This window comes from Solanum verrucosum, unplaced genomic scaffold (genome assembly GCF_900185275.1).
Source record: "Solanum verrucosum unplaced genomic scaffold, falcon-dt-bn FXZP01000062.1, whole genome shotgun sequence".
In the NCBI taxonomy this organism is placed as follows: domain Eukaryota; kingdom Viridiplantae; phylum Streptophyta; class Magnoliopsida; order Solanales; family Solanaceae; genus Solanum; species Solanum verrucosum.
In genome coordinates this window covers 7,471,755-7,497,261 of record NW_026020477.1, presented here as the reverse complement: position 1 = coordinate 7,497,261, position 25,507 = coordinate 7,471,755, and the positions used below count along the sequence as shown (strand labels likewise).

General features: G+C 34.0%; 2 protein-coding genes, 1 non-coding gene and 1 pseudogene across 3 annotated transcripts in view; 1 reads left to right on the top strand and 3 right to left on the bottom strand.

The window, feature by feature from the left end:
- The window catches only part of LOC125809198 (gamma-glutamylcyclotransferase 2-3), a 1,073,903-nt gene that overhangs the window by 87,612 nt on the left and 960,784 nt on the right, over positions 1-25,507 (bottom strand). The gene's annotated exons all lie outside the window — the stretch shown is intronic.
- Positions 6,887-6,958, top strand: TRNAG-UCC (transfer RNA glycine (anticodon UCC)). The gene has a single exon. It is a non-coding gene; the product is annotated as a tRNA-Gly (tRNA).
- LOC125809434 (12-oxophytodienoate reductase 1-like) lies at positions 7,590-8,822 on the bottom strand (annotated as a pseudogene).
- LOC125809152 (uncharacterized) lies at positions 9,986-16,078 on the bottom strand. Its single transcript, XM_049488805.1, has 2 exons — positions 15,818-16,078; positions 9,986-11,150 (listed from the first exon to the last, which is right to left on the bottom strand). Exons 1-2 carry the CDS (start codon positions 16,034-16,036, stop codon positions 9,999-10,001), a joined length of 1,371 nt encoding a protein of 456 aa, XP_049344762.1. The 5' UTR covers positions 16,037-16,078; the 3' UTR covers positions 9,986-9,998.

Genomic DNA, 25,507 nt, shown 5'->3' with positions numbered 1-25,507 from the left:
AAAATCTCAAACATCCAGCTTATTCTTCTCCTGATCTCTTTTGTGATATAGTTGCTGCTGAAACTTTATTTTTCTTTAACTTTTCTTCTGCTATTTTCTTCTATGTTGCAATATTGTTGCACCTTGTTACTTCTTCCAGTGTGGTAGTCACAAATGTAACATGATATAAATTTTTTGACTATGATTGGATTAATTAATTGTTATTTTTCTGCCTTTTCTTCATCAGTAAGAAGATAGTTGGTGACTATTGTGTTCTGACTTGAAGAAGATAAATGATTGACCAAAGGGTGGCTGTAACTGTTATTATCTATGTTTATCACATTTCCTTTGACTAAAAGATATGCTAGTAAGTAAGAAAGAAATAATCAGTGAATGAAGAAAATCAAAGGATAATCAAACCAATATAACATGCAACTGCATTTTCATTGAGGGTGCAATGCTTCCAAGAAAGTGAATCATTCTAATTTCTTTCCTGAAGGGGAATCAACTTTCTCTCTGCTATTCTTTTTTTTGAGAAGGTTAACTGAACTCTTCTGCTATTCTCTTATCTGTTTAATAAAATTTTATTATCCTCAACATGTCAAACTCAATAATTTCATTTAGTAGGTGATAAGATACAAATGTAACAGGATAAAAAGTCTTGTGTTCAACTCTTTACTCAAAAATAAAAAAATCTTAAGAACTTATTTTATTAGTTAAGTTTGATCGCTGAAATTTGCATCAAGGTTCACTAAACTAAGTGCCCTTTTGGATAAACTTAGTTTGATCGTTGAAATCTACAGACTGGTTTTAGCTTCATATGACAGTAACGTTCGTACTTATAAAGCATATTCTTTAGTTGGATTTGTTAAAAAAGAAATATTGAGACATTCACCTCGTCTAGTACATTATGTAGCACCGATATGCCTTTGGTTAACATTATTGATTCATTTATTTGCAGAAAATGTCTGAAACAAATACTAAGAACCGGAAAAAGCTGATGAATCCACACACAGCAGGCAAAAAGAGTTTTGTTTTAATCCGCAGTAAATTGGTGTGTTCTCTTATTTATTATCTAGGCTTAACCTTTTATTTAAGAAATTCCTGATATCTATTTTTATATGACTAGGAAAAAGAAAAGGAATCTGTATCTGCTAAGGAGCTCTTTGTGGTCACAAGAACAAGAACACCTGATCGTTTGTACAAGGCATCGAATGAGAACACAACTAGTAAAATTGTACGAATATTGTCAATATAATTTTTTTTATTAAGACAAATTATTTATTCTAAATTTTAATTTACAAGACTGCTTGTTGGATATGTTTTGTTAGGTTGAAATGGAGGAAATTGAAAAGCAAATGAGCACAAATGGTCAGTCTGTTGATGCATTTTCAGCTGTCATGGGTCCTGAACATCCGGGACGTCTAAGACTATATGGAGTGGGGGCTACAAAGACAACTCTGAAAAAAAAAGTTGACAATTCTGAACAAACTTTAAATGCAACAAATGATGTAGTGCAACAAATGCAACAAATGATGCAAAAAATGGAGAAACAAATGGAGGAACAAAGGAGAACTATGCGACAATAAGTTATTGCTGATGTAGTTGCACAACTTCAGCGTGCAGGATTAATTGATCTTAACATACTAGCAGCATTGTCCGTTGCTTCACCAAGAGAAGCTACTTCTGCTCAAATAGCTGAGCAAGGTTAGTGTCGCTAAATCTCTATTTAGATTATTTCTTCTTCTTCTACTACTACTACTACTACTATATCTTTCTCTTGCATCTTTATTTCATTTCTCTGTTGCGACTCTACTTTCTCTTGACAGTAGAAAACATTAATACTCTTGGCTACACTTAAAGTGTATTTTTCGATTTCCTGGTGGACTAGTTTGTTAATTGAATTAATGGTGATTTGAGTTTTGTAAGCTAGCCCTCCTGATCATTGCCTAATGAATCTCGAGACAATTTCATATTTAGATTATATTACACGTACTTTTATAGCTTGAAAACTCTTTCCATTGGTTTTTTTTTTGAAATTATTGTATCTCCCCCAGCAAAGTTCTCTATTGTCGATTCTGTTTTCTCGTTATAGCATTTTAATGTTTGTTGGACTGCTGTAACATTTATGTTATAAGGGACTATTGAGTACGGCCTTGTCGATTGTGTTATTACATATTTATTCTGATTGTGGCGTTGTCGGCCATTTAGTTAGCTGAGTATTTTCTAGGGTCAACCTCGTCGGCTATGAGTTATTAAGTATGAGCTAACATCATTATATACCACTATTTTAGGAGATCTCCCATTTGTTATTTGTTATGTCCATTTCAGTTCATTCTCTCAACATATGGGGCCTCTAGAAATGTTCAGCTATTGAAGTGTTAGTGATGCATTGATGCTATTCATGAAATATTGTAAATTGTACCGTGCTGTTTTGTAACCATCTATCTTTTGTTGACCAACAAAGGGTTCAAAAATGGCTACAAACTGAATATTGTTGATGTGGACTAGATTTTTCAGCCTGTGAATGGCCTTCTATGATCTAACACCTCTTATGTTCTAGAAAAGTGCTTCTGTGTTGATTTTGGCTCGTGTTACCATTTTTTTGTGAATGGCCTGTGTTAGTAGACACCTCTTGTGAATGGCATGTGTTATCATATATTATTTTTTTTTTGAGAGGGTTGGTTTTGGCTTCTGTGTTTCCTCCCATTTTTCCTAACCCTAATTTTTTCCCTACTTTTAGTGTCTGGCTAATCTGAATCAAATTTTTTAGTAGCTTCAGTGTTGTAACAATTATCCTGTTTATGAAGATTAATTGTTTCTCCTGTCTATAGACTGTTTTGATTGCTTTTGCTGCTGAGATTCCACCCCAATGGTATACTTACATTCTTCCGTCATCATAACGTAGTAGTCTTTTGATTTGAAGATGATTGCAAGCATTCCGTTGTGTTTTGAATGTCTTGCAATCACTGCTTCTCTTCCGTGGCGTACTTGGTTAACATGCTAGTCATTATAGGCAAGACAATGACATTGGAGATATGGATGACAGGTATTGACTATGTTTTTAATGATGGGGTCAATAAGGATGAAAATTTCATCCTTGTACAAAAAGTGCCGTATACATAGACTATAAGTTTGGATGTAGCTCGAAGATAGACGTGCATATGAGATAACATGTCCCTGAAGGGTATAAAAATAACTGAAAATAAAAGTGCAACAACTCTTGCTGGCTTTGCTCTTTCAATCTTGTTGCACAACTCTTTCCAACTTCCTTTGAAATTAAGATATGGAAAGTGTTTGTTAAGAATTAGAATCATCAATCTTTTTACCTGTTCCACAACTCTGTAAGTAGAAACCTTTGAGTCTTCAAATCTCGTACATATCAAACAGGCTGGTCTAGTCTTCCAAATCTCCCAGCTCAAAACTGTAGGGAGGAATTCTAAGACATGAGGAAGTACATATCACTTAACAAGCTGGTCTATTAAACATTATATGGTAGTTGCGCAGACCAGTGAAGAAAAGCCAGCCATGTTCTGTACTTGAATAAAGACTAGCTGCTATAATTCCCAGAAGCAGTATGCAAATATCTCTTGCAACTATGCTATTTTCTTAATGTCATGTGAATCTTATTGAATTTTATGCATGTTGTAGGTATTGAGTGATAACTTTAAAATATATCACTAAAGTCATTGAACTTTTGCAACAAAATTGCTAAATTATTTTGTATTTTCATTAATTGTATGTAGGTGATGATATCGAAGGAGATGAAAGCAGTACTGAAGACTTGACATAGGAGCTGAATTGAGTTGATGTTAACTTTACTTATGTTTTGGAAGTCTGTTATTTTTGAAGATTGTGTGGTGCATCTGTACATTTCACCTTTTTTGAATGGCTGAAAATGTTTATGTATTTTGCTTATATCGTTACTACGTACCCAATTGCCACCATGGATCTTAGATTATAATTTTGGTAATGAAATATAACTTCTTCCATGATCTTTTTGTGTATTTTATGCTATAAAAGTATTGCAATGACTCAATTAATAATATATGTGAAACCCATAGTATAGATATGTTGGGATAGCCTAATATTAATCATTGCAATAACTTGATATTAATTGTTGCAGAAAATAAAGAATTGTTGCAGAAAATAAAGAATTGTTGCATTATACTGTAATAACTGTAGCAATAGACATTGAGCAACAATTATAATAGCTTAAAACTGATGCATTACCATATAATAATTGTTGCAATAGAATGAAATAGTTGTTAAAATAATCGTAGCAACAGCCTATAAAGAACTGTTGCATAAAAATTTATCGTGACGGTACATAACCGTACCAATAGGGGTGTTAACCGTCGGCAATGGACTGGAAATAAATGTGGCATAAAACTTTAGTGTGACGGTTCATAACCGTACCAATACAGCTGTAACCGTTGGCAATTAATTAATCCAAAAACCATTGCAATAGGGCCATCTATTGCTACAATTATCGTAACCGTCGGACACAACCGTCACACTAGATCTATTGCTACGCCTTCTGGTGTAGCGGTTGGCTAAACCATGGTGTTTGAGCTACAACAACGGTAGCTAAGCTTATTGCTACGGTAACTTAACCTTGCCATTAGATCATATTTCTAGTAATTCAAGAAGATGCATATTGTGGAGATGAGGATGTTGCGATAGATGTATGGGCTTAAAAGGAGCGACAAGATTATGAATGAGGTTATCCGAGAGAAGGAGGGAGTGGCTTCTGTGACAGACACAATTAGGGAAGCGAGACTGAGATGGTTTGGGCATGTGTAGAGGAGGTGCAATACCCCAATAATGAGGTGCGAGAGGTTGGTTATATGGACCAGATCAACAATGATATATTGAGTGTAATTTTAAATTTGAGTTTAAAAAAGATAAAATATATATAGACCTTATTCCCTATGTCTATGGAGTAGAGAGTCTGTATTTAATCCCTCGGCTCAAAAGAAAGAGAAATCGAAGTAGGATTGCAAGGAAAAAAAATACCCTAGCCCTTACCTTTAAAGGGTAGAAAATCTCTTTTTATAGACCGTTGGCTAAAAAAATAATCGAAGTAGGGGTACAGCCTGCAAGAAAAAAAATAGTAAGACAGCATAATAACAAGAAATAAAACTAGATACCAAAACATGTTAGAAAAGAAAAAAAATATTGAAAGCAATGTGGTAAGATAGACACAACTAAAGAAGCAATATGTAACATTTCCGTTCTCAAAGGTCACCTTTCATTTTGTCCAAGAAAATGGGCAAAAAACTACTCTATTTATTAGAAGATTCACCTTAACAGTGTTTTCAAAAACGTTTGGGTAGAGTTTTGGGGCGAGGCGTATCAAATACGCTCCGCGGCGCAAATTAAAAATATAGATTCATAAAGCGCAAGTTTTAGAATTTGGGGTGTAAGCCCCGAACGTAAAAGCGTAAGCCTTGGACGTAAACATGTACGCCTTGAACGTTAATTTTTTTTAACCTTTTTTACTTTAAATCATATTTTTTATTATTGGTGAATGATATTTCTCAAATAGTAATTATAATACTTTTTTTCTTCATTATTGGTTATTAATACCTATGTCAAATAAAAATCATAATATTTTTCTATATATTATAGATATTTATTTATTAAAATTTATTTGTTGAATCATTGAAAGTTTTATTTTTACTTATTTTCTTAGTAATAAAATCAGAAAATTAAATATACATGAGACTATGTGCCCGTAGATCCATGGGATTTACGCCCCATGTCTCGAAGCTCGCGCATCGCCCCATACTGCATGAAACGCCTCGTCTCACGCCCCTGCCTTTTAAAACACCACACTTTAATATATGTAATTGGATAATCAAATTGATATCGGAAAATGGTCAAATGTACCCCTGTACTATTGGAAATAGTTTAAATATACCCCTCATTATACTTTTGAGCTAAATATACCCCTTCCGTTATATTTTTGGAACATATTTACCCTTATAACTAACAGAGGGACACATGGATGACTAGGATTAAAAGAAATCATCCAATTTTAACCATACCCAATTATAAGGTGATCCGCCCTACCCAAATTAATTTCCCCGATCCAATTAATATTATCCAACCCAATTTAAACTTCAAAGATAAAAAATCAGAGGACCTGTAAATATAATCCATTTTGCAAACAAAATTAGTAGTTTTTTGGTTTACTCCATCTCTTTCACTGGATCTATATAATAATTAACAAACACTAGGGAGAGTACAAAATTATGGATGAGCTGACGCCAAGGCCAGCAAATTCAAGTCCTCTTACTCTTCTTACCTTCTTGGAAAGAGCCGCTACTATCTATGTCGATTGCACTGTCATGGAAAGTTTTTAGAAATGTTTTCAGTAGGAGGTGATAAACATTTTGATCCTTATAAATTAAAGCAAGAAGCACAAATAAAATTCTTTAGGTTTTTTATGGTCGAATTTTAAAATTGGGTCGGATGATATTAATTGGGTTGGGTAAAATTGATTCGGGTGGGGCGGATTACCTTACAATTGGGTATGGTTTAAATTAGATGGTTTCTTTTAATCCTAGTTGTTCATGTGTCCCTCTGTTTATTATAAGGGCAAATATGTGCCAAAAGTATAACGGGAGGGGTATATTTAGCCCGAAAGTATAACTAGGGGTATATTTGAACTGTTTCCAATAGTACAGGGGTATATTATACCCTTTATGGTATGTATTTCATCACATGTTATGGTATGTATTTCATCATTCTTAATTACAGATTTTGAGTTCAAGCCATAAATATGAAATTGTCTTCGATAAGAAGTGCTTTACCCTCCAACATAGGATTTTATAATGAAAATCCAAAATTATCCGGCCTCAGAATTATAAAATATTAAAAGTACCACCAAATAGCATCAGCGTTTGTAGTCCAACGGTTAGGATAATTGCCTTCCAAGCAATAGACCCGGGTTCGACTCCCGGCAGACGCATTTGTTTATAGTTTTTTTTTATTTTTTCAAATTCAAATACTTTGTCCCAATATCTTTTTTTAAAGAAAATTATTTTCTAGATTCAGACAATCATAAACTTATTTAACTGTATTTAAGGTTCACAATTTTTCGTACATATGTAAAAAGATATTGAGACATTTTTTTATTTTGATCTTTGAAGATAAGGTAACCAAACATTAGAAAGTTGGAAAATGCACTTCAAGCTAGAAAATATTTTCCATCATACCAAACACACTCCTCTGTTCTAGATCCTAATGACTAAAACCTATTCAGATCAATTAAGTGTTTCAAATCTTAATGAACACAAATGCGCTTAATAATCCGTCTGAGCCATTCAAATTCTGACCTTTAAACAAATGAGGCCTAAATCTAAATAACTTTACCTCAAATGGAAGTATTGTACTAGTAGTGAAAGGAACACGAACATCATTAAACTTATAATGAAACAACACCACTAATAATTTTGGGATTAGAATTGGGTTCTGAAGCTTCAACCTTCACAAAATCTCCAAAATTATAAATGACATCTACAAAATTGATAATTTTTAGTATGAGGGCACTTTTAAGGCACAAATATGGATCAAGATAACATACTATAAGTTCATCTAATTCATGCAGTAGATTCAAGAAATGGATAGTCTGTATAACCAACAACAGGATCGGATATATAGAATGTCTCCATGTTATACTTGTTGAGAGTAGCATTAACCTTGAATCTCTTTGGTAAATCCAGATTAGCCAAGAATATATAGACGTCCATACACAGTAAAATCAGATGCAGAAGTCCCCAAAATGCCAGTTCCACCATCAGGGCCTAGCAAGAAGCATAATTCTGTTCCAAAGCTTCGTTTCATTCAAGCAACTCTGAACAACCACAACTTTCCTCGTCTTCATTTTTAATCCTTGGCTCGACCATGTGGTAGTATAAAATGTCATACTTGTTCAATGATGTCAGCTAAGTAAAGGCCCAGGGCACTGGGATTTGAGTCCCCTGATTATGCGTATTCTGCAAATGGGGAAAGCCTTATTCCAACTCTTTCAGCTCCAATCTCATTGGCAATATCTGCAACTATTTCAAAAGTGAATCTGCAACGATTCTCCAGAGAGCCTCCATACTGATCACTTCTGTCATTTACTTGGTGCCAAAACAATTCTGTAGAAGTTACCAAATGTTATACTTCAAAAAAACTACTAAAACAAAAGGCAGCTAGCAACTGCTGCTACAAAATCCTGTCGAAGAGGCAACAACTGCGAAAAAAGCAGAACATGTAAAAACCCATAACACATGAAGATGTATACAACATTTGGATTGCGCTCTTTTCTGTTTTCTATTCTCTCCGTTTTTATAACATGAATATTAACCCGAGAAATAAAGACCATCTGCTATAAATACCTCATGAAAGCAAGAAGTTAAACCTAAGATGACGCCTTTAATGAAGTGTCGTTTTCTCATTCCCTCGTTAGATGATGATTGAAGGCTAATACTGTGACTTCATTTTGATGAAGTGAATTTAGTTCCCCAACAACATCCTTCAGTGCAATTTGATGTGAACTTTCTGTAGTTTCATTTTTATTTGAGGGTTCAAGGAGAAAATTATAGTTAACAACTAGGAATGTCGCCTTATAGGCGATAAATTACAGACACCTCCTCTCCTAACTCTTCATTGGATATCCCTTTGGAAGTAAAGGGTAAAAGGTGTTAAGTCTGGATACCAAGAAAATAAGCACTTCCAGAAATGTAGTTTTCTATGCGCATGTCTGTCACAAGGTGTTTTTGCTTCACCTCTAGAGAGTACTGTGAAGTTGAAAGCCAAGGAAGAAGTGACTCTATCTGACCCAACATATTATAGAAAGCGCATTGCCAAACTGAACTTTCTTACTGACATAAGATTAGACATTGCATACGGTGTCCAACACCTTATCCAGTTCATGCGAGACCCCAGGAAATCACATTTGAAGGCAACATTTCATCTGCTGAGGTATTTGACGAGTGATCTCACCTTGGGCATTTTCTTGTCCAATGATCCAGATTGTACTATATAAGGGCTTACTATGACTCAGATTAGGCTCATGTCCAGACTCTAGGAGATCAGTGAGCGGTTATTTGGTTCTGTTGGGAAACAGTCCAAGAAGCAGGAAATTGTTTCCTTGTCCTCATCTGAAGCAGAATATATATATGCCACTAAGGAAGGTAGTTCGAGAGTTGTCGTGGTAGTGTAGACTCTTTACAGAATTGACCATTGCCTTTCCTAAACCAGTCACACTACTTTGTTCAGATCAGTCTGCCTTACACATTGCGAAGAACCCTATCTTTCATGAAAGAACTAAACACATAGAAGTGGATTACCATTTTGTGAGAGACAAACTACAAGGATTGATTTAGTTGTGCCATGTTGCTACACATGATCAGCTTGCAGATGTGCTTACTAAAGCTTTGAGAGATCTAAAACATTCTGCAGTTACGAACAAGTTGGCTGTGAAGTACTCCCCTCCCAACATGAGGGGTATTAGAATCACAGATGTATTTGTATTGTGAAATTTACTTAACTGTGTATTAGTGCACCTATATTGTACGTTAATTTTGAGTAGGAATCAAAGAAGACAAAATATGAAAAATGGTTGAGGATTTTAAACAAGAAGAGTACCTATGAGATAATTGAAAGTTTCCCATTTTATATGGAGTCAGCAAAGGAATTTCCTCTTCTTCTCCCCCTCTGTTGTTGCTCAATAATTACTCCACTTGGGGTTCGTTTGGGATAGTGCATTAGAAAAATAATACGTCATCCGTCCCATATTTGTTGATCATCTCACTAAAAATAATTGTCACATATTAGTTGTTCGCATTAACTAAAATTTTCCTATATTATCCTTGCAATTAATTCTTTTTGAAAGAGTTCACATTTGCAATTAATCCTTCCATAGCGAGCAAGTATGTCAATTAAGCTCTTATTGAGTGTCAACTTTCAGAAAACATCTATCAGCAAACAATGTAGTATCACAGCTACAAACAATAAGGTATTCACTTCTTCGACAGCTTCTCCTTCATCCTCTGCACTGCACTTCTAAGAGTATCTTCATCTTTGCAGAAGGTAAACCTCACAAGATTCTTTCCTTCTTCCGGATTTAGATAGAATACGCTAGTTGGAATGGCTACAACACCAACTTCCTTGATCAGGTATTCACAGAAGGCAATGTCATTGTCCAACCCAAAAGGGGTATGATCAACAACCACAAAGTATGTTCCACTCGAGGGGTATACTGTGAAACCAACTGCCTTTAACCCCTCCACCAATATTGCCTTTTTGGCTGAGTAGTCCCTCTTAAGCTCCTCATAATAAGAATCTGGGGTTCTAAGGGCAGTAGCAGATGCATATTGCATCGGAGTGGATGTTGCAAAGGTGAGGTAGGAATGCGCCTGTCTTACTCCCCAAGTCAAGTGAGGAGGAGCTATTGCCCAACCTATTTTCCAGCCTGTTAGAGAAAATGTCTTTCCCAAAGAATTCATGGTTACAGTTCGTTCATACATCCCTGGAAGAGAAGCAATTGAAATGTGTTCCATTTCAAAGGCTAATTTGTCATAAACCTCATCAGCAAAAACTAGAACATCATTCTCAATGCACAGAGAGGCAATGACATTGAGTTCTTCTCGAGTGAACATCTTTCCAGTGGGGTTATGCGGAGTATTCAGGAGGATTGCTCGAGTATTCTTAGATACTGCTGATTTTAGCTCCTCAATCGGAAGAGAAAAATCTGGTGGTCTTAAAGTAATACCCTTTATCTTTGCTCCAGCCATAGATAAAGTAGCTTCATAAGAATCATAGAAAGGAGCAAACAGGATGACCTCATCACCAGGATTTATCAAACCCAACATGGTGGCAGCAATTGCTTCAGTACAGCCTGAAGTCACAGTGACTTCCTTTTCGGGGTCAACATCAAGTCCACTGTCTTTCTTGAATCTAGCAGCCACAGCAGAGTTGAGGTCTGGGACTCCATATCCTCGAGCATACTGATTTTTACCTTCCTTAATAGATTGAATAGCTGCTTCTTTTACAAAATCTGGGCCGTCAAAGTTGGGGAAGCCCTGGCCGAGGTTTATAGCTCCATGCTTGATGGCTAGCATACTCATCTGGGTGAAAATTGTAGTTTTGAACTTCTCTAGGCGCTTGGCAACCTAAAAGAAACAGCAAGAATACTCAATCAGAAGGTAAATGAAGACATCCATTATCTCAAAAAAAGATCATATTCTTTTTCCCATCACTTCAAGAGAAATTTATGGATTACTGTATAGTTGCTGTCCAAAAAGTGACACTAGTGTGCAATCAATTACAAGATACAAAAAGAATAAATTGAAAGACTAATGAGCTCAAATCAGAGCAGTCCAAATAGTTTCCAACTTGTGGTGGTGTTAAACTCCAACTACTGGAATATGCTGTCTCAAACAAGCACTTTTGTACATCCTAGGTTCTCAGAATACTTTATGGCAGACCTCAAGGCTTATTGCACAAGTGTATCTCAAAGTAAATGCTTCAGTCGCTTGATGTTCTGTATGTCTTGCATCAAAGCTGGCTGTAACTCTAGCATAGCATTTTATAAAGAGAGAACTCAATGTTATCCAAGATCCTCTAATTAAGGCTTATGTTTAATATGGTACAGCAGTGCTTCTATTTAAATAAGGACATACTACAGCATAGGCATGTGCTGAAAACATAGGTTTCCGATAGCTGTTGAGATTGTTTTTAAATGTGTTCATGAGAGAGAGATCACAACTTTCTTAACTGGTTTGCTATCTACTGTGCTTCAAGGGAGCTTTATTATTTAATATTCTAACTACCTTCAATGAGAATTTACACATTTTCTGAAACAATTTTAGACCTTTGTCATGCATAAATTTTAACAACTAAAATTCACAAATTGAAGATAAAGAGTCACAAGAGATTCCTCAAATAGTCCAAAATCTCCCAAATATTTATTCAATTGGTTTCTCCTTCAGCTTTTGGCACAAAACCTTTTAACAGTTCTGGTTGTCACCCAAGTAATTTGATCAAAGAGGTTGCTAACATAATTTTGAAATTCGCATGAACCAAAACACAGGGAATGGCACCCATGGAGAAAATGCTGGATTAATTAGTATCTAACTAGCGATCAATAAAAGATAAAATGAACAATGGGAGACCAGGTTTCCAGTAGAGATGAAAATGTTGTGTGATATCAGAGTTACTTGATATCAGTGCTGGTGGGGAGGTACCTAGTGGAGGCGTACAACAGCTAGAACGGACACTACCATTATGAAAAATATAGTATCTACCAAAAGTGGTTGCTAATGTTTTCTTAAAAATAATTTGGAGTAAGCCAAAAAAATAAAGGACCTTAGGGATGGAGAGAACGCCAAATTTATTTGTTTCTGACAAAATTATCCTAAATCATTGGAGTGCACACAGATTAACACTCCTACCTTTGCAACCTACTCATTAAACTCTCCTAACTAGCAACACTCAGACAACATGGTCAAGATTTTACTTCTTCCTTCCCTTCCAGTATGCACTCCAACAAACTCCCAAGTTAGACTAACGACAACCTCAAACTTACCCAATGATGGGATAACCCAAGGCAACAGGGAAAGTTCCAGATCAAGACAGCTACAACAGATAGCCAATCGTCCAATATTGGCTTCCTGATACAATTCTAGACTTCTTATATGCTAAAGAAATCAACATTAGAAGCTTCAACCAGTTACTTCATTATAGTTCTCTTCAAGCAATTGAAAACAACATATCAATCACGGTCACAACTTATAACCAACATGCAGCAAAGGAAATTGCCCAAAACCATCAATTATGAGGTATTATTTGACAAGAGTATCCTAATGGCCTAAAAGCATATTTCCATGTTTCCTACGTATAGAGCAGATTTCTTGGTTAAAAGTCCTCCAAAATGGAAAACTGTCTTTAATACAAAAGATTTATACAACGTAGTTGTGATTCATTGAAGCCTCCTGTAGACCATTTTAGTTAAGAACTTATACCTAGTAGGAAAGTCCCAATGATCACAATACAATGAAGGACATTTATACAAACTAGGATGTCCAGGAAAACTGTGACTTCCATTCCTAGGCAGTGTTTTGGACGGCTAGAGGCGACAAAAGGCGACAAGGGCCTGCCTCGCCACGTGGCGAGGCAAGAGGTGAGGCGCCAATTAATACCAAAAATTAAAAATTTTAATTGCATATATAAATATCCAAAATCTTAATAGCAATAACATATATTAGCAAACATTTCAATTCAAAAACTAATAGTAGATATTAAAAGTCTAGAACTTGAATGAACCAATAATTCAAAATACTCTATTAGTTATTTCTCAAAATAAATATTCTATTAATTAGTATAAAACTAAATTAAGCAGGGAAGAAATAATTATAGAAGAATTAAATTATTTTTTTTAAAAAAGAATATAGGCAGTGAGCAGCAGAGCACTTCAACATAGCAGAAGAACAAAGCACACAGTTCACACTTCACCACCAGTCTACCACTAAAAATAGAGGTCTGAAAAACAGAGCAGCATAGTCGTACTGCTGAAAAACAGAGAAGAAGAAAAGAAGGGAAGAACTAGAAGAGAAGAAGAGATTCGCGTAAGTCTCCAGGGGTCGTACCTGAACAGCAGTCGCGTAAGTTGTACCTGAGCAGTAACATCGCTATTCGCGAAGGTCACGTAAGTCTCTAGGGGTCGCGACTTGCGAAATCTGAGGAGAAGAGGAGGAGAAGCAGTCGCAACGCCTAATCTGAGGTGAGTTCGCAAAAATACCCAAAAAAAACCCTAATTTTGGCTTTTAATTATTAAATCTGACTTTAAAAAAAAAGGCGATGCCTATTGCATCACCACGTCACGTCGCCAGTCGCCTTTTGATCGACATGGCACGCCTTTTTGAATTCGCCCACGCCTCGCTGGAAATAGGCGGAGAGGCCTCGCCTCGCCACGCCTAGTCGCCAAAGGCGAAAGGCGCTCGCCTTTAAGAACACTGTTCCTAGGGTGGCCCTTTTATGTCCAATAGTCTGAGACTTCAAGTTTTTTTTTTTTTTTTTGAGAAGGAAGAGTTTTATCAAATGAAATAAATCATCATGCAATAGAAAGTGAAAGAAATCTACATGAACTACAAAAGAAAGGAAATCCCTTTTACAAAAACAAAAGAGATGAAACTCCACAAAACCAAAAAATTTACTCTTGTAGTGAGCTGATGAAATCTACCATGTAGTCTGAGACTTCAAATTTTCGAATTCAGTGAACACTAAAAGACACAAATCAAGTAGCTTTTAAGAAGAAGTAATTGAAGGAGGAAGCATGAAAATTACAAGACAATGCAGATACTGCTGACGGATATGGAAGTGCATTATGAAAGTAAATGGAGTTACAGATGTATCAAAGCACCTAAGATGAGGTGCAAACTGCAAACAATCGTTGAATCAAAGAGAATGGAAGTTACCAACAACTGAAGATGGAGAAACCTTTAAAGAGTACAAGAGAGTGAAAAGAGAATCGAAGAATTAAGTGTAAGAGGACTTCCACAAAAGTTAGGGACTAGGGAAATAGAAGGAGAAAAAGTGTAAACTAACATATGACTTAGAGAGGAGAGTTAAAGACTTGATTCAAGAGAAGTGTACTAATAACATTACCAAACGAATTTTGATAGGAGATTATGAAATCAATGGAAGGAGATGTTGAATACACAGTATGAGAACAAATTAATATGTTCTCAAACATTCAAAACGGACAAAAACCTTAACTACACTCATAGAACCAAGACAATTGAAGCGAAGGAAGCCATGAAAAATATGAGAGGTAGGACCACTTATGGATGAGATGATATCCCTTTTAAGATTTGTAAATGCCCTCGATAGGTTAGGGTATATGGATAACCACCAACAATTCAAAGTGATATTAAATATTAGAAAGAAGATAAAACAAGTAAAGAAAGAGCACCTTAGTTATGACGAAAGAGCAATGAATATATTCAAAGTTATATATTGATCGTATTAAACCTATGAATGACACATAAAACTTCATGAATTCAATATTACAAGGGTGATAAAGATATTCCTTGGCTTTGAGAAAACATAGGATGAGTGATAAGAAAATCTTGTGCTTGAAAAGCAAAGAACTCATATCTAATATACAAGGACCATTGTGGACGCGTATGTATGACCGAGTGGTCACAAGTGTGACAATAGAAAGTGAAGATATAGTGAAATTTATCCACAAACATGGGTTTACACCACAATTTTTTCTAGAGTCCACACTTATTTATCCTAGTCATGGATGAGCTAACCCAAAATTATATAATGTCATTTCTTGGTACATGCTATTTTATATAAAACTGTATTAACTGATCAAATAACAGCATATCTAAAGGAATTATCTAAACCTCTATCAACTTGATCAGGGATTGCGATACAGTGTCTACAAATCCCACTATTCTCATCTAATACAATAGTTCATGTGATCATCCATGATCAAAGTCATATTTTTCAGTAAAAGAAACATTACGGAGGCCCCCACATCTATAACTGCACCGGATCTTGTAGGAGTCCCTTACATTCAGTGTAAAATCAAGATTATCTCAAAAGTTGAGCTACAGTTTAACCACAAAAAAAACTAAAACCTAAACAACCTCAATGTTCTTTCATTGTGAAAGAGTGAAAAAAGAAGAAGGGAAAAAGCTTCAATCTTTAATTTCTCTGCTAAACACCATCAATTACACAACAACTATTCTCCCCTAAAGTTATCAATTTGGAAGAGTCCGTCTATCAAATGCCAAGTACAAAAGAAGAAAAAACCAAAAGGGGTTACCTGAATAGGCTTAGGAACTATCTGGGTTGACTTATCTTGAGTAGAGACAGCCTCATCAATCTGGGTTGAAGCGGTGGCCATTGGAGAAGGGTATTTTCTTGAAATGCTGGTGGAAAAAGTGCGGAGAATATAGGGTTTAAAGCTCTTCAATGGCTGCTTAAGCATTTCATTAGAATACTGAGGTGTCCAGGTACATCGAATTGCTTGAGAGATTCGCATCCGTGTTTATTGGCAAGTGGTAGAAACTCATCCGATTCAAAATGGTCTTTGACCTGCCATGAGATAAGAGATCAGCTTTGTTTGTTATGGAGAAAATGACTTTTACACCCTTTTAAGTTTGGAAAGTGGAAATGTGTAAAATGCTCTCACATCTTGGGAACAAATTGACGTGCATATACACTTCTTTCTTTTACCTTCTAAAATACAACGTGTAAATTAGACTCTCTCAATTATTTGAGTTCTACAATATAAGGGGTTGTTTGGTAGAGTGTATTGAAAAAAATAATGTTTGTATTAGCTTGGTTTATTAATAGTACTTTGTTTGGTACATTTTTTCTTACATATGCATAACTAATGCTTGTATTAGTAGTGCAGACCTTTTTAAGTTTGGAAAGTGAAAACGTGTAAAATGCACTCTCACATCTTTGGAATAAATTGACGTGTATTAGTAATACCTTGTTTGATACACTTTTTTAACTTATGCATAACTAATGCTTGTATTAGTAATATAGACCCTTTTAAGTTTGAAAATTGGAAACATGCAAAATGCACTCTCACATCTTTGGAACAAATTGACGTGCATACTCACTTCTTTCTTTCTTTTAGCTTCTAAAATACAAGGGATAGTTGAAGGGCAAATTAGACTTTCTCAATTGTTTGAGTTCTACAATATAAGGGGCCGTTTGGTAGAGTGTATTGGAGTAATAATATTGGTATTAGCTTGGTGTATTACTAGTACCTTATTTGGTACACTTTTCTAACATATGCATAATTAATACTTGTATTAGTAATATAGACCCTTTTAAATTTGGAAATTGGAAACGTGCAAAATGCACTCTCACATCTTTGGAACAAATTGATGTGCATACTCACTTCCTTCTTTCTTTTAGCTTCTAAAATACTAGGGGCAGTTGCTCAATTGTTTGAGTTCTACAATATAAGGGGTCGTTTGTTAGAACGTATTGGAGAAAATAATGTTTGCATTAGCTTGGTGTATTAGTAGTACCTTGTTTGGTACACTTTTCTAACCTATGTATATAACTAATGCATGTATCACTAATATACTATATTGTATATTGAAGAATTTATTGCTAATACCATGAATTTCCGTGCATTAGTAATGCAATGGATTCTAATGCATCATTAGCATTATCAAAGACACATTACCCTCAAAAACTTTTTTACATTCTTTCCACTGTATTTGTGGAGGGTATTTTGTAAACAAATATTTTTTAAAAAAAATTATGCAATGCATAATATTTTCATTACACCAAATTAAACATTGCATAAAAAAATCTTATCATAACTAATGTAAGCATAACTAATACAAACATTATTAATACACCATATTTTATATTATTCTTATAAAATAATTTTCCGTAATAATAGTTAATAATGAAGTGTAAAGAAATTATCAATTAAAAGTTGACATGTATATATGTATATTTTTAATCAGAAAGTAAAAAAAAAAAGACATCTAAAGATAGAGGTATTTAATGAAAAAAACTTTCATGTGGAAAATAAAAATAGGTCAGTTTTGCTTTAGTTTTATCTTGACACGCTTATTGTGCGTGTGGTCACTTGCTTGCCCATCTAAGCTTATAATATGCTTGGGGTTGTTTGGTGTGAGGAATAAAAATAAATAGTCTTGGGATAAAAAAATAATTCAGGAATAAAATTTTGGTGTCTTGTTTGGTTGACAAGTTTGAGATAACTTATTTCACCATTTAAACCATAGTGATGGGATAAGTTATCCCATATACATGATGAGATAACGTATTCCAAGATAACTAATTTCAGGATAATTAATCATGGGATAACTTGTTCCCAACCAAATGACCCCTTATTAATACATTAATATTTAATAGTTTGGGGGGGTCGGGGGGGTCTTATGACCTTCACAAAGTTAGAGTGTGTAACAACAAAATTGATCAAAATTTTTGTGTGTTTTGAGCCATTATTTCTAAAAATAACTGTAGTGTTGGCTTATTTAGTGATAACTAGCTTCTTGAAGCAATGATTGTATTTCAATGAAAAGTAAGCGAGTTGATTATCATGAAAATAACCTCATATAAATTTTGTCGAGTCACGATTAAACTTTTTTTATATCGTGCATAATTAACAAACAAATTACGAGCTAGGTTTATCGCAAACATGAATCATTTTTGAGTGAATAATTGAAATATTGAGAAAAGCTCACATCTGATTGATAGCTTGGAAGAGAGTTTTTGGGCTTCACTTATTGTATAGCAATCACGATCATACTCGTACTTTGCAAATGCTGACTAGACTGGATTCAAAATTAATAGGAGATATACTACAAGCCATTGTGTCTTTTTTGGAGGGAAGAGGGACCTAGTATCATGGAGGAATAAGAAGAAAAGTGTTGTATCTCGATCTAATGCAAAATTCGAGTATAAAGTTATGTCACAGACTCAGTCCACATGTGAGATTACATGGATACATCATCTTTTAAATGAATTTTTTTTGAAGCATCCTACTCCATTAAAACTCTGATGTTGTCATGTATTTAAATAATTTAAATGAAAATTCATTAAAGAAGTAGTCAAATTTGGACTCAAAGGTGGATGACAACGGTATTTTGGAGCCAATAGGTGGATGAAGGATAGTTTTGTACCATTTCGAATACTTCCTTCAAGGATATTTTAAGCCATTTTTTTGGTTTATAGAAATCTCTTTTATTTCTTTCCTTAGCTAAACCCTTGTGTATACGTATTAATGCTGCTTTTGCCTCTTGGAATAATATTACAAATTATTCTCCATACCTAATATAGAATTGAACTTTGGTTTGCACAGAACTCAGAAGCAAACATATACTATATGTTTTTTTCTGCATTAAACAAGTACTTATTTTGATCAAACCAGTCCACTAGTTGTTGCTGACTCTATACTCGACATAAGCAAGTAATTTCAACGGTTAGAAAGAAATCATTGAGTTGATCCTCCCAACTCATGAAGATAAAGGAATCGGAATGTGCTAGCTATCGACTAGAAGGTGTAGATATCTCCTGAGAACACGATATCTACACAACTAGGATCAACATTACAAAATCAATTCAAAAATTGATTAGTCCCTTTTTGAGGCAAATGTATATATATATATATAAGCCTCATTGATTCAGTGGAGCAGTGCAAACAACAAACTAAGATAAACTGATTTCTTAACGCTTATCCAATCTGTGACTAACGAAGCATTTTCAATCATGCAAAACAAGAAGAGTTGGCCTGGGAAATGAGTCGCTCACATTTTAAGGCAGCAATTAGACAGATGCATGTATCCAGCCATTTCTACTTCATCAACTGAGATAATTAACTTTCATCCTATTAAATATGAGGTCATTGATTCTTACAATGATCCAGTAATCACCTCTCACTTTGATGTACGTGCTCAGTGTCGCGTGACTCAAGTATATTCATGGAGATGATGAGAGTTGGACATTATCATCATCTTCGCTTGTTTAGAGATGATGAGAGTTGGACATTATTACAGCAAGAGTTGTTTCAAGGGAAGATCTGTTCACCCCGAAATTGTTGATGTGGGGTTTCGAATAGCTAAAAAATGTGGAGGGTTGCCTCTCTTCATTGTTTAGTTGCTGGTGTTCTCAAAGAGACAAAAAGATAAAAACAGAATTGTGGAAGGAAATAGAAGAAAGTCTAGGTTTGTTGAATATTGGTAGCTTGGAAGAGAGCTTCGTCTATAATTAGATTCAGTTATCGGAGGAATTTACCGCACCATGATCTGCTGCATAAATTCTGCTTGGAGAAGTCCAAACAGGAGAATTTCTTTCTTCAGATCAATGGGTATAAAGAACTATACTGATTTTATCGTTTCATTGTTTATATCAACTCTCGTTTTCATTATTTTCTCTTTAAACAGATTCACTGGAGATGTATATGGAATACCAATTGTTTGTTCATTCTTCTAAGGACCAGATTGATCTGTGGCAGAATGTTATTCAATGTGATTGATTCAGATAACTTGTTATGGCAGCGTAACATCTCCTTCATCTTTGACAGCTTCAAACTTGTTAAGGTGTTGGATTTGGAATCCTTCAACATTGGTGGTACATTTCCCAGTGAAATACAATTTCTAATTGATCACTTGGAAGTATTTTGCTGCTAAAAATGGTGGAAATACAATTCCGTCATGTATAGCTAAGCTTTGGAATCTCAAAATTGGGAGGAGAGATGATATTACCTTCTTCTACTCTAAATATGATCAAATTGAGGCATTTACTTGTAAAGAATTATCGTGCTTCATTTAGTTTGTATGAGAACATGGGTGAATCACTTACCGACTCTCAATTAGATAATTTGGAAACCTTTTCCACTCCACATCTCTCTTACGGTGAAGATACAGAGATGATATTGAGAAAGTTGAGTTGCATATTTTCGGGGACATTTGGTTATTCAGAGAAAGTGAAGGGAAGGTGTGTTCGTTTTCCCAGATTAGAGTATCTAAGTCGCCTTGAATCCCTCAAACTTGTCTCCAACAACTATCGAGCTAAACTTCCACATGTATTCAGTTTTCTCTCAAGACTTTGGGAATTGATTCTGTCAAAGTTTTGTCAGCCATGGAGCCAAATCTCCATTATTGGAGAATTTCCCAACTTGGAGATTCTAAAGTTACTTCTCAGAGCCTTTGGAAGGGAGTAAATGGGAAGTGAAAGATTCAGAGTTCCGTGAACTCAAATACTTAGAATTGGAGGGTGCTATATCATTAAAAAGCATTGAAGTAAACTGGTCCAGTTGGGAATTCAGCCGAGGAAATTCAAGCGATTCAGCATGATGAAATGGCAAATAATGCATTCAAAGTTACTATACAGCCTCCAGATTGGGATAGAAATTCATCTCCTTGACTCGTTATCTGGTATGTTCTTGTCATGTTCATTTTTCTCTTACACCACATCATGCTTATTATTACTTATTCCAGTGACCTGCTTTTAGTGAAAAGAATGGAAGGAAAAGAGGTTGTTTTATGTGCTACATCTTTGAATCTGAGTTCCCTTTCTCAGTGAATGTTTCATTCAGGCTTGCAAAAAGAAGGATCTTCAGCAATAAGTCAAGTGTTCGAATAACTTTCAACTCTTTGTGATTCGTGTGAAACTTGTAATGAATTTATGAGCAAGAGCTCACGTCCTTTTTCTAAACTTTCTAAAACTATTGGAAATGTGAAATTATTGTTATTAGTGTGCTGCATTTTTTCTGAATCAGTATATTGTGTAGGACGTGTTTGTCGAGGTCAAGCCTTGAATATATATCGTCTGTACCTACAAAGATGAACCATCAAAGTAAGTGGTGGCGATGTAGTAGAAGAGGGAAACTAGTATGAGATCACGAGCTACAAAGGAGAACGAGCAAACGAGAGATTGTTGAAAGCAGTGAGGAGGGATGGCCTTCTTGATGTTACCAATTGTAAATGGTGGCTTTGAAGTTGACACTCTTTGGAGAGGATTGACACTGGCTCTCATTCTTGATCCTGAATCTGCAACAGTTACGTTTGTTTTGCCTATCAATGAAATGAAAATACATATTTTCTAATTTTCCTCACTGACAGAAGTATCTGAAGGAACTTTTTAACTAGAACCCGAGACCTCTAGTTGAGGTGAAAGGATTTAGCCTGAAACTTTGGTTATTGAAGATGTATTCTTATAAGTTCTTGATGAGCTGTGCTTGTACAACAATATCGTTGTTTTTGCCAATTTACGCTATTTGTGTAATCTATTGTGGTAAACTTACTATATAGCCTGAATTCCAAAGACATTATTAAGTAATACAAGATTGTTGTTAGCGACAAGGTTCAACATTGTGACTGTACCTAAGTACCCACACATCACGTGTTTGCGCTCTTATCACTAGACTAATCATAAGTACTCCTCCTTGGATCCAATCTTTGAACTATACATAACAAGGATATATTTTAGCACCATTGACTCAAAGTACAAATATTATTGGATTTAGACATTATAAAGATTAGGACTTGACCTCATCATATTGAAATAAAGGGAGAATCTTGGCACCCCTTAATCTTATTAATTATATTATTACAAGTGGGAATATTCTCAAATCCAAAATAGCTTGTATTACTAATGTATATAGAATTTATACACACATCTCAATTTTTTTACATACAAATTATAGATCAATTTGTAAATTCATTGCATACACTAAAACAATTAATAGAGTAACATATTAAATTTGGTGAGCAACAACTTGTATATCAATTTTAAAATTGGTATAACATCTAACGTCTTAAAGTATTTCAGAATTAAATAATTAGTATATAGAATGGATATATACAACATGACATGTTCACTCAGTATATACTTGAAAGGATATTCCTTAAATTGAATATCATAATCTATAAATAGCAGTTTGTACACTCATTTCATAAACTAAAACAGTTAATAAAATGTAAAATTTGGTGAGCACCAACTTTTATACTAATTTCTATAGTCAGTATACCCATTTCATACGAATAAAAAAACTTAAGAATATCATTTTATTAAGACCCAGTTTCAGACTACAAATAGTTAAATATTAGAAAAGGTGAACATATCATGTTGTATATATCCATTCTATATAATTATTTTAATTTTGAAATATTTTAAGACGTTAGATGTTATACCAAAAGAGAAATAGTTTTCACGTAGAATCATGATAAAGAAAGAATTTTGTCAAAAATCTGAAAAAATGAAAAGTTATGAAAAAAAGAGAGAGAGATGGATTTTGATTGATCATATGAAAGAAAGAGATATAATAATTTTGAAAAATGAAAAGTAATGGACTTAAATAGGTAACTAATGAGACTTAACCTCAAAATAACATCCCTAAGTTTGAGCCATAAATGTGTAACATTCAAAATTCTAGATTTGCTACGTTTTATAATATAAAATTATGTTTGATAAATAATAATAAGTAAAAAGAAAATTTTAGAAATAGTAAATATAATAGACATAGTAAGGCTTTATAGCTATAGTTTCGGTAATTGCACTCCATAGCTATAGTTCTATTTGCTATGGAGGCTACGGTTGTATATTTCGCTTGCGAATATACAAATATTTATACATTTAGAAATTTTTCAGAACTCCGTTTATATATTTTGTTTGCCAATATTCAAACATGGTATTTTATTAAGAATTTTTCATAAATCGTATACAAGTAGCTAGGGTAAGCATATACAAAATTTTAAATTTATACAATCAGGAACCAAATTATACAAATTTTAAATTTATACAAATCAGGCGAATTATACAAATTAGGCTAATAGCAAAATTGGGTGAGTTGCGAATTAAAATTTCCCTATACAGTAGCTATAACATTTAATTAATATGATTTAAATAATTTTTTTATTATGCACAATTTTCCCTAATAAGTATTATATATATTGTAATATAGGACTTTAATTTTTTTTTAAAAAAACACACATATACATTTATATATTATATACATATACACAATTATTCAATGTGCTTTCCTTTTCTTTTTTTTTTTATAAAATTACTTATTTTTGTTTTATTTGATTTGTTCAAATCGCTGACTATATTTTAGAAAAAAAAAAATAAGGGCATGCTTAGAGATGCAATGAAAGGGATAGGGCATCTAACAACCCACTTGGACAAATTATTAAATTATTAGCACCTTTTTGCTGACAACTAACATGACTACATTAACTCATTAATCTAACTATTAAATTCCAAGTCTTCAAAAGAGTCATAAAAAAAGTGTTGCACATTTTTCCATGCTGATGATATACGTATGGTATGAAAAAAAAATACTCCCTCCGTCCCATTTTATATTTCATTTTTCTACTTTGCACTTGCATTAAGAAATGATGTAACTTTATCCTTTTACCCTTTAATGTTTTTCTTAAGTCAATTTTATTAATAAATGACAAGATTAATTAGTTATTCTATCAAAGATATAATAAGCAAAATATGATAATTTATGCATAAATTTTATAAAATAACAAGTATTGTGATCTAGCTATTTATAGAATTGGATGACATATAAAATGAGACGGAGGGAGTAGTCCTTTTCAAAGTTAGACATAATTTTAAGAAACTAAAATGGATTGTTTGGAGCAAAAGGGTTATGTAATTAATACACCATTTCACTCACTTGTTTCTCATCTAGTTTTGTTCACAAATATGACAATACACGTTTTTTGGTAACATGCTAGACCTAGAGTCCTACACGATTACATCGAAGATATAACTCAATAAGATTCACACTTTATTTATTGATTTATTGTATGTTGTTATTACTTATCGATTTGACTAACTCATTAACAAGTAATTTAACATCAAGAACGTATTATTTGATCACTATATTCCATGTGCCCTTAAAGCACTAAAATAAACTCAATTGTTATTCTAAATCACAAATTTAACGATAAATATAAAGTTTTTTTACGTGACTCATTCCTCGTCGTGACGTTTTTTTAAGTAAGCCTTGAAAATCTATAAAAAGAAGAATACTCCTTTTCTCCATATCAATCTCTAATTAAAATTGAATTTTGTATAAAAATAAAAGATTTTTTGACAACTTTTAATTATGATAGAACAATTCGAACGCAACTCTAACAAATAAGTGGATTTTAATTGTTTGTGAAAACATATGTGTTGATGAGTACGTGATAAATAAGTCTTGTTTTTGTTGTCCTTTTTAATTTGTTTTAATTAATTCCTTTAATAACCCACATAATACTGATCTGTGTTTGAATAAATGTGGTCCAGTGATTGTGTTAAAACAAAAGAAACAAAATACAATACATTTAGATCAATAAAGTATTAATACTAATTTTGGATGTTATAAGTAATAATTAATATATGTAGTATAATTGAAGGAATTAAAGAAAACTTTATTTCAACCGTTGTCGTACGTGAAGCTGACAAAAAAATGGTAAGCCCCTTCAAGCTTGTTGTTGTCATCCTCGCTCGGCTTTGGCTTCAATTTTGATCAAATAATTTGATTGATCTAGTTTTTAGCCAAAATTTACTTTTTCAACACCTTTACTCTCAAGAAAATTAAATAATGTCATGAGTTAGTCGATTTGAAATAGTGGCAAAGGTTTGGTCTTAAGACTTGAGTGAATCAAGAAGCAACATGTGGCAAGAAGAATAGATTACAAGCGACTCAACAAGGATAACACCCATTGCTATCGTTAGAACGCGACCAATTATAATATTTTTATTCATAAGAAATTCGGAGTCAAGACAGTTGGGGCTGGAGTCTAATCAACAAAGCCAACCTAGTTTCAAAAGTATGTGATCGAACATCAGATTGTGACCCGAAAAAATATAGTCGAGATAAGCTCAAGGGGCCAACCTTTGCGGGAGGGTTCAAGAACTTCACCAATCATTACATAATTGACGTAACGTGCAAATAATGCACTTAATAGGGGCAAGATTTTCTTATGCTACACCCTGGGATTTTGCTATATGCAGT